General features: G+C 43.0%; 1 protein-coding gene across 1 annotated transcript; it reads left to right on the plus strand.

Moving 5' to 3' along the window:
• Window positions 1-660: 660 nt before the first annotated feature.
• Window positions 661-7,602, plus strand: C9H11orf87 (chromosome 9 C11orf87 homolog). The gene is made up of 2 exons (XM_054440773.2): window positions 661-762; window positions 1,863-7,602. The coding sequence occupies exon 2, from the start codon at window positions 2,122-2,124 to the stop codon at window positions 2,713-2,715; it is 594 nt and encodes a 197-aa protein (XP_054296748.1). The 5' UTR covers window positions 661-762; window positions 1,863-2,121; the 3' UTR covers window positions 2,716-7,602.
• Window positions 7,603-12,739: the final 5,137 nt, after the last annotated feature.

The raw sequence follows: 12,739 nt of genomic DNA on the forward strand, positions 1-12,739 counted from the left end.
CTGGGGCCTGGAGATGAAGATGTGAGGGATGCAAGGAGGATGATCATGAATCAGATGGAGCGAAAAAGATAACTTGGAAACTCCAGTGGAGAAAAATGGTTAATTTGGATTGTTTAATTTGTTCAGGTTTGTGTCTTGGGTTCTGTCACACTTGTGTTGAGAAATGTCCCTGTCATCTCTCCAATGCACGCAGTTTATGTTCAGAAACAGGGGCAGCACAGAGAGGAATTAGGGGTGGGGGAAATTTTAATCAGCCACCAGGGAGAAATTCTGATCTGTGCACCGATGGTAGATGGTTATCCAGAGTGTAAAAATGTGATTCTGGGACCAAAGGGTCAGCTCTAGAACGAAATCAGACAGCTGGAGGACTCAAGATTCAAGTCTTCCTGGGCAAGAGAGTGAGAAAGGTGGGTTGCTTGCGGGGTGGGGGTAGGGGTTGCTCCTCCTAGTTCCTGGGCTGGAGAAGGGCAGGGAACTGGGAAGTGTGTGTCAGAGCCTCGCTATGCTAGGACAAGGTGTTGGGGTACTAGGGTGGGTGGGGGCCTGAGGGGTGTCTTGGAGCCCTGGCGGTGGCTGCCTGACGTCACCGGCCTCTCTGGCAATAGGCTGCGAGCTCAGCTCCCTGAAGCGGCGGTGAAGGCGGTGGCGGCGGCGGCGGCAGCAGCGCGGCTCGGTCTCTGGCCCATTCACTCCACGCTTTCTGCAGCCGCCACTGCAGCCGCGCGGCGGGGGCTCCCTCCTTGCAGCCAGCTGGCGGTCCAGGTAAGAGGCAAGGTGTGAGTAAAGGCTTCTGATGGCCGGGTGGCCTGACGGCCGGGCGCGAGTGGGGAGGACAGCTCACGCGGCCTGGGCAGCCACCCCTGGCCATAGCTCCAGCCCCCGCCCTTGCCCCCGGCCCCTGCCCCGGCTTGCTTACGCGCTGCCTGGCTGCTCCGCAGTGCAACAGTTTGCAGCTGCCTCTTGGGAGCAGCAAGGAGGCTCTCCTGTGCGCTGCGGGTCTACCGGCTCCGGTACGCCGGAAAAGCCTCGGGGCCTTTGGGCTGGGTCTGGGAAGGACAGAAAGAAGGTCCGTTCCCCAAACTTTGCAGGCGGGAACCCTCCCCTTTCCATTCCAGCTCTTCTAGAAAGAAGCAGGTTACTGCCAAGTTGGGGGCACAGGGAAATGGGGAGGAGGGGGCCGTTTGTGGGAATGTGTCAGCTGAGAAAAATGCTTCAGCTGCTTTTTTTTTTTTTTTTGGAGCGGGGAGAATGCCAGGGAAGAAGGCTGGAGAAGAGATGGAGCGCGTTCCTGCGCGTCAGCCGCGGTTGCGGACAGAGGCAGAGTGGGATGTGGTGCCAGGGGTATCCCCCTGGGAATGGGACCCAAGGGATCTGACGCTGTCCAGGGAGGGCGAGTCTGGAGGGGGAGGGAAAGGAAGGGAGGACTGCATACCCGGAGCCCGCGCGGCGGCCCGGAGTGGGTGCTGGGAAGGGTAGGATCCAGGCGAAGACATCAACCGAGAGGGCGCAGAAAAGAGGAGAGCCGGTGCTCTGGGAAGTAGGGACTTCAACCGAAGCGGCTGCGTGTCTGTTGCAATTATAAAGTTGTGAAGGGCGGAAGGGAGGCTGCCTTATCTGCTGAGTAATCTGCACCTCCGCGGTCCGGGCGCAGACCCCATCCTGTCGAGTGGCGTGAGCAGGCTGCTGGTGGCTCTGGTGCACGGCCACGGGCGGGCAGGCTGGGGTCCGCTGACCGAAAATACAGGCAGCGCCCAGCTCAGGCAGTGTGCCCAGAGGGCCGCTTTGCGGTGGTGGTTGATCCTTCCCGACAGCACTCCCCTGGGCAGCGGCCGAGATTCTAACTAAGCTTTGTGTCTTTGCAGCCTGGTGCCTCTGCAAAGGAAAGGGGCGCGCGGAGACGTGTTCGAGGTGGTATCGGCGAGGATCTCTCGGGCGCCGCTCACTCCTTGGTCGCCTTGCTTGCCAGCAGTTGCTCCCTTAGTCCTTGGCTCGCTCGCACACCACCTCCCGCTACAGGGAGCAGTTTTGGGTGGCGTGGGCTCCGTCCTCTTCTTGGCTGGTGGGAACGGTGTGCCCAAGAGGGGAAGCCTAGTGGGTCCGGCCCCTCCCAGCCCCGCGCCAATGAGTGCCAGGGCGCCGAAGGAGCTGAGGCTGGCGTTGCCGCCGTGTCTCCTCAACCGGACCTTTGCTTCCCCCAACGCCAGTGGCAGCGGCAACACGGGTGCCCGCGGCCCAGGCGCAGGTGGCAGCGGCACCTGCATCACGCAGGTGGGACAGCAGCTCTTCCAGTCCTTCTCCTCCACGCTGGTGCTGATTGTCCTGGTTACCCTCATCTTCTGCCTCATCGTGCTGTCCCTCTCCACCTTCCACATCCACAAGCGTAGGATGAAGAAGCGGAAGATGCAGAGGGCTCAGGAGGAATATGAGCGGGATCACTGCAGCGGCAGCCGCGGTGGCGGGGGGCTGCCCCGACCTGGCAGGCAGGCCCCAACCCACGCAAAGGAAACCCGGCTGGAGAGGCAGCCCCGGGACTCTCCCATCTGCGCCCCTTCCAACGCCTCGTCGTCGTCCTCTTCGTCCCCTGGCCTCCCGTGCCAGGGTCCCTGTGCTCCTCCGCCTCCACCACCAGCCTCCAGTCCCCAAGGAGCACACGCAGTTTCCTCCTGTTTGGACACAGCTGGCGAGGGCCTTTTGCAAACGGTGGTACTGTCCTGATCGTCTAGCCCCTCTCGTTCCCCGTCCTCGTTTCCAGCATCTTTGCCACCCTTGCTTTTTTCCTCCTTCCTTCCTTTTCCATTTTCCTCTGGCACCTCTTTCTTCTTCCTGCTTTCCTTACCTGCCCTCCCCTTACTCTTGTTTCTACTCCGCCGAGGCACTGTGCGGTATTTGTAAATATTGGGCGAGGAAAGTCTCGGAAGAAGAAATAACGCTGATAATAATACTTTATTAATATTTACAGTAATTATTATAATACTAATAACACAATCCAAGCGCATGACAAATCACATAATTTCTAATTGTCAATGAAGGATGCATCTTCCCATTCCACCCCGCGCTCCCCTCAATTAGGAGGAGAAACCGCACAAGCTACCAAATATATAAAAGGCATTGATTCCCGGAGCAAAGGGAGGGGAGGGGGCCCGGTAATGTACATAGCTGTCAAGTTAAGATTTAGTTTCTTTCCTTCCCCTCTGACCCCTAAGCTTTCACTTTTCCTTTAGCTTCCCTTTCCTCCCCATTCCCACCCTCAGCCGGGCTCAGGCAATAGTATATTATAAAGAAAACGTCTACATTAAGCACCAGGACTGCAAGAGGCCATAGAGAATAGTCCCCGGAAAGCGTTTATGACAGGTACCCCTCACCAGTCAGCCCATTTCTCACCCTTTGGTTAACCATTACCTTTTCCAGGACAGAGCATTTAATTTACTTTTTAAAATGACCCTCGCTGGCCGAGCATAAGTACGTTAAAATCTTTCAATGAGTTTTTTTAAAAAGCTAACGCTTTCACTCCCTGCTCCGCCCCCACCCGTACACCTTTGACTTGTGACATTTTCAGGATTTACAAAGGATCTGGGAGCTGTCCAGCCAGGTCTGGTGCTGAAGTCGCCTCACCGTTCTGATTACTTCTTGTAGTTGTGAAGGCAGAGGAGGGGCTGTTTTGGAAAGTGACTATTCTGGCTTTTGGTTGGGTTCTTTCTTCTTTTTCTACAATCGAGTTAGCGTGTACTATTGGTTTCCTTATTATTAAACATTGCATAAGTTACCTTTTTTGTAAAAAAAAAAAGTATTAGGTGATGTGCAGTACTGAAAGTGCAGTATCTAACCAACTAGAATGTTTCTGTTTTATTTTTAGAACAAGTGCACCTTTGTTATATATTTAGTATATTGGTACCAAATACAGAAAAAAACTATAGTTCTGTACTATGTCCTCCAAACTGTATATTATTGTTCTTAATTTCCAGCTGTTGATATAATGGTTACCACTGGATGAGAAATCAGTGGTGCAGACCTGGCTTTTGCTGTTTCCAGAAGTGTTCTTTTGTACCTTATTCTGTAGTAGACTGTTATAAAAAGATGACACACATGCTTTATTTTTTCTTTTGCAAATAATAGAAAAAACACAACCACAGAAACAAACAAATAATGGATGTGCAAGAATGCCATCTATTAAAAACATGGTTAATATTTAAACAGTGCCTGTAGTTCTCCCTGCATGCAGTTACCACCTGGAGGCAGTGGTGTGTGTGCTTGCTTGTACTGTATGTGGTTGGGGATGAGACTGGTGGGGATGTTGGGCAATTTGGATGACAGGACATGCAAATTTCAAGAAAAGCTAGATCCAGTAATTACTTACAGGATAAAAATGTTTGCAGCTTGTTTGTTTAGTTACAAATCTGTGCCTGCAGCAAAGGAAAGGCTCTCTTTCTCAGTCTGTCCTAACTTCACTGAACATACAAAAATACTGAGAAAAAAAGAAACTGAGAAAATAAGATAAATATTTTTTTATTTTCTAATGCCAGACAAGGCCATCTATGTTAGAAATGGAATTAGTCTATAGTTATTTACCACCTTGTTTCCTTTGGTTGAATGACAGAAGAAGCCAGAAGCATATTACAATATTAATTATATGCAGTGGCATCTCTTCTTGGAAATCAAGCCTTTGACAGCTATTCAAATTTTTGGAAAATGTATGAATGAAAGTGATCTGCAAAAAGCTGTACCAAGAGAGTCCTGACTATCCTGCAGGGTGTAAGGCAACAGTGCCCCTATGAGCATCCCTCTCCCAAGCAACTCATTGTTCTAAGTTGTCTACTTGGTCCAGACATATGTGCTCTTATCCAGAGGAAATATTACCGCTAATATTTTTGGTCATCTATTAAATTGCCTAAGCTCAGTTTGCATCTTTTATAAAAATAATTTAATAAACTTAATTTTAATCACCCATAAGATAATCACCTTTCCTGAAGCACAGAAGATCATCATTGAAGCATGCCATCTTGTAATATTAGGAAGACCAGGTATAATCTTTGGGTACAATATATTAAACAATGAACCAGTTTTTCTCCAGTGCCTTAGTCACGTCCTAGTAATAGGTAAAAGAGTGCGTTAACTCCCTCAGGCCACTAGGGAATCCTGTACTGCATCAGAGTTCTACACTGTACATCAGAATGACTAAGGCACTGTGAAGAAGAAAGTCCATTGATTTTTGTAGCTTACCCTCATCCAGTGGTAGCTCTTTAATACCTTATTACAGAATGATTTTTGGACTTGAAATTTGAATAGAATCAGGGACCCAGAAGGGAGCTTCATCATTTCCAATGAGCTCCACTAAGTGCATGGATGTTACTTTCTTCCCCTTATTTGGTGCACTTTCTACAGCGAATAATTTCCCATTTTATTAAAGCAATAAGATGTTCTGTTGTGAGCAGTGCTGGATAACGATTCCATTTTCTTGGTGCTGAAGCTATGCATATGTTCTTGCCTTATGAATCATAGTATATTCAAGGCATGCAATAATAATCCCCTTCCAAGGAGCAACCTGTACACTCTGTGGGGGTAATTATGAAGTTGTCCTACATCGTTTTTCCCCAAAAGGAATGCAAGGAGCAAGAGAAATAAAAGCATTATGTATATTGTAAAACAAATGATCTCAATACCTCTCAACATGGGCACACATCTGTAATACACTTTTATTGTGCACCTTTAAATATGTATGCCTTTCTCCATTAATTGACTGTAGTTTAATTTTTTAATAGTGCTCTGTGTAAAGATGATGCAGTTTGTGAGTCAGATTTCATACTGAGCTTAATATACTCAGAACCTAAGCTTCCAGTGGTATCACTTGTGATTTTTTAATGAGATAGAGAATTACATGAAATTCTAGTAAGCCAGTTTCCCACACCAAATTATTTCAATAAGCACATATCCAAGCAATTTGTACAGACCCTGTTTAAAGCACTGCTTCTTATAGAGCTCAATTGGCAGTCTCAGGAGCTTGGGATGCTACCAACAGGGCATTTAGGTTTTCATTTTTATGAAACAAAAGGCAATCTGGAAATAGCTAAATTTATTTTAAGGATTTTATTCACTGATGTCCCGTCAAACTAATTGCTTCAAACCCCTATAGCTACAGCTTAACTTCTGCACTTGCTATTCAGTATTAATAAGGTGGCATGCTTGATTCTTATTGTTTTTAAAAATGAGAAAATTTGGAGAGAGAATACTATTATGTCAACTGTACAACACTCTGAATCTTAAAGATGTAGATGGATATAATATTTAGACTTTATATACACCCATAGATATGTATTTATATATGCATACGTTTTGTATAAATTTACAATTGACTTTTTGTATTCTCTTTTCTGTCATTACAAGAATGAGATGGAAACCAAAATAGTTGTTCCATCCTCTTACTCAAAGAGGATACTGAAAAGTCCGGTATGTGCATGCACTTATTTCTCTGGGGTCAAATCTGAATGACTTTCTCTTTAATAATGAAAGGGGAAAGTCCTGGTTAGCTTGGAAAATTGGTAATTAGATAAGCTTCCTTTCCTAGGTTAGTGACTCAAATGTAGCAATGATAATAAAGTTATGACCATATCGATGTGGTCTAAATATCTAGATGGAAAGCGAAAATATCCAGAAGAGGTTTAGGGCCATCTAGACCACAAACCTGGAACCTGGATTGTGGTTTGATTTTTTTCATTTTCAACCTATATGTTGTGTAGAAATACAATTTATATCTGCATAGCTAAAGGTAAAGTGAAAATATGACCATTATCTGTTTAGTTTGATAAATCATTTTTGGATAACATGGATAAATTAGCTTTAAGAAACTTCTTTGACATCTGACTTTTCCACCATTTCTATCTGTATCAATTGTATTAATTAGATAATGGTTAAATTTTTATTTTTTTATCATGTAGACATATGCTTTAATGCTTTTCTGTGGGTGAAAGTTGAACAATTGCTAGCTGACATTATGTGGAAGTTACAGGTTAAATTAGAACCAGAAATTTTAATATAATCTGATCAGGTTCCTTAGTCCCATTCCCATGTGAATCTGAACTTTGAATTTGAATCTGAAAGGCCTACTTATTTGGGCCATTTTTTGTTGGAACTTGTGATTGTAACTCACAGATGTTTCAGTTCATATTAGAATAAATTGCCCAATCTATAAGAGAGTGTTTAATCATTGGAATGAATGTAAATCTGATTCTGATTTGGTTTGTTATTTATTTGATAACATTTGAGAAACAGCTAATGTGGCTTGACATCAATACTTATTAATGTCACCAACCTAATAATACAATTGGTGCCATGTATGAATGCTTAGCTGACAATAAGAATTTAATCAACTTTATTTGGAGACAATGACTTATCAAGGAGGTCCTACCCATTTGCGGTAGGGATATTTCCCTTACAGTTGTGATTACAAGGGGTTGTTTCTAGAGAGAGATGAACAGCAGCAACAGTGACAATGATGACAACAACAGAAAAACTGACTTTTGAACTTGAGTATATCCAACAGAAGAAAAAAGATAGAATTCATGGAAATTTTGTTTTGCTTTTCTATCAATAAAAGAGTTTTCTTGTTAATTGGCTTTTTGGACACTATTTCCTTATCAATTTAATGTACAATATACCAGGATAACATAATTGCTTATTCTATTATACTCAGATGCTCAAAGAAATTATATTGTTTTCAAAAAATTTTTATAACTCATCTGCTCTTCCTCACAAACCAACTACATCTTAGAAATGGGATGTGTATAAAATTTAGGACAATTCAATAAACAGTCCAGTATAATAATGTAGCAGCTCCTTTACACAGATGCTCAGGATCTTGAGGTCATATGCTTAAATTCTCACATTTCCTCTTTCTCTGCCTCCACTTGTCTAATATAATATAATCAGGTATATCAGGAAGGGCTGTGGCTGACATGATTCTGTGCCAGTTAGGGGAAAGGTAGCCTCCAACTTCTGTAAATTCTGATGGATCCTAGCTTAACCCTGCTGAAAAGGATCTGCTCCCTAGTTTGAAGTGCTATTGTCCTACTGGCTTTTGTGTTGACATTTACCACAGCAATTTTACACCGTGGACCTTTGTCCTCCATCTCAAACTCATACATCCTGACCCTGGCCATCTATAGGTCCACAGTGCTCTCACACATTGTCCCCTTCTTGGAGATTCAGGAACTTCTGGGTGCCCTGCATGCCATGGATCTACTGGAGAAAAGCTTGGGTCTATCTTGGGATTATTCATCCATCCACCACCTCCTCCACCTCAATTCTGCTAATCTTGCTTCGTGTTAGATGGTGCCATGAGGGTTTCTTCTGAGGTCTTGAGACCCACACTAATATATTTAAAGGAAAGGAGTTTGCCATTTATCTCCAATCCTTGAGCTTCTCAAAAGCTATTTAGATGTTTTCAAGGCAACATCACTCCTTTTGGCTCTTAAATATGTGTGAAGAGGAGCATGAAAGCTTTAATGGCCACCTGCCTCACTATTCTCTTATTTTTCTCAAAATTGCCCCAGACTGCAAGAAGCAAATATTTCTCTTAATGTCTACTTTTCTCTACCTAAGACTCCTTCTACTATGGTTAGTTTCCTGCTTCTTCAATGGACTTAATCATCTTCTTCCTGATGTCAGCATTATGATTAACTCTTAATGGCAGTTGGACAGGGTGTAAGAGACAGAAAGGTAAGCTTATTAATAAGGGATCCTAAATCAGGACATATTTGAAACATATTATGCCACACACCATAATAAATCTCCATATTCCTACAAGGGACATGTGCTCATGATTAAGTTCCTGCCCTCCCCTTTTCCGTGAAGGTGGGAGCTTGATTATCTTGCATTTATTTTCATATTCTACTCAATTCCTCTAAATTGGCTAGAAAACCTGATTACTAAATCTTATATCACTATTTGTCCCTAAGAGGGCACAAACTCTTCCAAATATTGGCCCATTATTTCACCTTATCCCTTACACCCTTTAGGAGCTACAGATAGTGTGTAGGAAATACTTCTCTTGAGCTTGGATAAACTTCTAGTGGATCTTGAATACTGGAGTGGAGATGAGTAGCTACTTGATGTAAAGGCAGCAGCAAGTAAAGATTGATGATACAACCCTATCCCTAGCCGTTGTCCTCTTTATGCCCAGTAGGTATATGTGCTCTAACTTGAGCTATTTGGCTCAAGAGAGGGATGAGTAGTAACTCAGCTAGCTCTTACAAAACTAGCATGGTTCCATTTCCCAACTCCTTCAATCTCTCTGGGTGGATTAATTTATGAAATATTAGCTGTGTATTCTCTTTCTGATTAGTTGTTGAAATCCAATCACTTCTTCCCAAAATACCATCTCCAGATATGTTCCAGGCTTGAATTGATGCCGATAATATTGGGTTTCCCTCTCTCAAAAAGTGGCTCTACTTTTTAAGACTTTACAGAACAAGAAGAAGCTCTTGTGATAACCTTTCTTAACCCCTCTTTTCTAACTTATGCTGAATATACTCTATGTGCATTTGCAAATCCTGTCTCTTCTTGGATCATGACCTTAACTCAGAATTTTAAATTTTAGCCTAGAGGTTTGTAGTCACTTTGTGGTACAAAATTTTCTGCACATGGAATCTCAAAAATTTAGGAAGGCCGCTACTAACCTCAATGTATTTAAGTGGCAAAAATGCATTGAGATGGCAAAAATACTCACTCTTCACATACAGATGTGCAAAACAAATGTGGCTACTTTATTTTCCTATAATTCATCTTATCTTCCTCACAGGGACCTATTTGCTTGGTAGTTCTCTTAAGAAAGTCACCACATTATCAAATTTTCTCTTTCCTGTGCCCCTTTCCAAGGCTGTGTCTGGGTATAATTTATGTTATCTCATGGTGGCAGTGGAAAAAGTCTCCTCAGATATATGCAGAGTTAAAGGAATCCTTGCTGGTTCAGCTGGAGAGTGGCCAGTCTGGTTTGCTTCCCAAACTGGTGGCTGCTATGCTACAGCAAGTCCTATCTTGTACCCCCAGATAGAGCCTAGGATCCTGGACAGTTTTCCAGAATCTCAAACTTTGAGTCTACCATGACTTTTTGTTCCAATTGAAGAATTTTGCTGTTTTACTATATTGTAAGCATCCCTGGGCTCCTTTAACTGGGACAAACGGGAATTTCTGGGTTCCATTCAGATGATAGAAAACAAGAAGCCTTCTAGTAGCCTACTGCCATGACCATCATCCCATTGCCACTGCCTTCTTGTTGGAAACAGGGAAGTACAGTAGCTCTCCCTATTAAGGGTTCCCACTAGTAGAGACACGGATACTTGCTAAAGCCCTTACTACCCTCAAAATACTCTGGCTTCCTGATCCTATCAGAATGCTTATTATTGGATCCCTCTCTATTGCAACTTTTCTCTGAATCAAGGGGATTGGGGAGCAAGAGTGTTACAATTCATCTTCCTCAATCAATATTAGACTCCTCTCTCTTCCCTCCCCAAATTACCGAGGACTGGAACGGATAGACTTTTCTGTGTAGTCCCTTAAGGACTTCCTTTAGTACAAAGGTATAATCAGACAGGAAGGTGTAGATTTGGGGCTTTTTGCTTTCTACATACCACATTCTATACATTGACTGTAGCTTCACGGCTGTCTTAAAATGGAAACTAGAATGTGGAAGAGAGATAAATGAGCCTACATTGGGAGGCATATCAGAAATATTTTGTTAGTTACACTTGTATATACGTAGATGATTATTTCGAATTGCATGGTAGGAATTCAATGACGACAGAAATACACTGTCTCTCCCTTTGCTTGCCAAAGTATTCACCCTTAATTCAGTATGAACTAAGTTAAAAGCTTAGTTCCTGTGATTAATGTTGTAGTCTCCTGGCAAGCACCCTTGAGAAAGATCATAACTGCCAGCAGTCTTTGCACCTCCATATGGATCAGCCTTTTTTAGGGATCTCCTGATGGAAAGGAGAGGAGGAAGTGCAGGTCACTCAGTTCCAAAGGGGAGGAAAGAACAAAGAAAGGAGAGGCAGAGAAAGGCTCACTTCTCTACCTTTGCCTTGTGGCAAAAGCTTCCCTGGGACATCCTTCCCACACCCACCATCACAAGTTTTCCTGTTGGGGAGGTGCATAAAAGATTATGATCTACAAGTGGAAATTGGCCATGCTGTGTGGCAGGATTATTTTCAGGGTCTACTTTAGTTAGTTCTGTTCTTAAAGTTTTAGGTAGTTTCATTTCTTTGTCCCAGGGAAACTGTCCTATTACTGACACTTGTCAATCATCCTGCAGTCCTTGCTGTTTGAGCACATTCTGATATCTAATTAGCTAATCCTTGCTTGACCACTGACTAGGTGTCATTGACTGATACATGTATCTAGTTGAAGAGATAATCCCTTTGAACACATCTCTAATATTGAGAGTTTATTCAGTCAACAGATATTTATTGTGAGCCAACTATATGTCAGGCATCATTTTGTCCCAGAAATGCAACAGTAAACAATGTAAGCAAATCTCCTGGCCTCATGGGGGTTTCTTCTAGTGGAGAGGGACAATAAACAAACTACCTAAGTAAGTTCTGGAGTACATTAGAGAGAGAAAAGTGCTGTGAAGACAAAGCAGGGAAGGAGGGGGTGTGGATTTTAAATAGAGTAGTTAGAGACAGCCTCTGATCTTTGAGCAAAGACTTGAAGAAGCCATGCAGATGTAAGGTCTAGTTGAATAAAAATTGTTTGTATAGAAGAATTTTTGAAAACTAATTTCATTCAGGCTCCTAATTTAATAAATGGGCAAACTGAATTTTGGTAAAAAGAAGGCAAAAATACTTATGCTTATGGAACATTGTGTCAGGTACTGATACTCCCAAAGTAGAAAGGAGTGATGAAATCTGCTGGTTCTTTGAGTAGTTTGTAGTGTAATTAACCAATACATTTTAATTTGATTCAAGTGTGGTAATAAATATGTGAAAAAGTACTTCGAAGCACAAAGAAGTAACAACTAAGTCTATCTGGGAAGGTTAGGAAAACGTTTCCCATATTTTAGTTGGGTTTTGAGGGATAAGCAGCAATTCACCAAAATAAGAAAAAGCATTTGAGGCAGAAGAAAAAGCACATACAAAAACTCAGAGGTATGAGTATTCTGTATATTTACACAACAAGTGTTATGCTGTTCATACTGGGATTGTCAAAAGAGAAATCTGAAAAGTAAAAGTAAGCCAGATCCTTAAGGGCTCTGCAAGAGCAACTTTTAAAGATATGCCTTTTCAGTTGTTGGTGAGGAATTAGTGAGAAATTTTGAATATAGAGCTGAATTATAGATTTGGGTTTATTATAGACTACTCTGGGGGAGGATCACTGTATGGAACAGATAAATGGTGATTAAGACACGAATTGAAGCAGCCGCAATAATCCTGTGACAAATGATGAGGGTTTGAACCAATGGAGATAGGGATGAAAAATAAGGGCATATTAAAGTGCATGTTAGGTTATGGAACTGATGGAGTTGGTGATTCATAGATGCATGGTGTGAGGGAAAAGAGCAAAAAGGGGAGGAAAGGGCAGAGAATAGATTTATGCTTTCTATTTTGTGGCTCAGAGCAACCCCAGTTGGGTGCTGCTTATCTGTCATGACTTGGTGACAAAGTTAATAAAAGGGAGTTCAAAGGAAGCTTCTGGGCTTTGCTGGCACAGCCTTTGATGAGTTTGTCCCCAGACCATGTTCAGAATGTGG

The sequence above is a fragment of the Pongo pygmaeus genome, chromosome 9 (assembly GCF_028885625.2).
Source record: "Pongo pygmaeus isolate AG05252 chromosome 9, NHGRI_mPonPyg2-v2.0_pri, whole genome shotgun sequence".
NCBI lineage: Eukaryota > Metazoa > Chordata > Mammalia > Primates > Hominidae > Pongo > Pongo pygmaeus.

Bases quoted from the DNA above. Each gene is read 5' to 3' on its own strand.
- C9H11orf87 (XM_054440773.2), top strand. From the start codon at position 2,122: ATGAGTGCCAGGGCGCCGAAGGAGCTGAGGCTGGCGTTGCCGCCGTGT.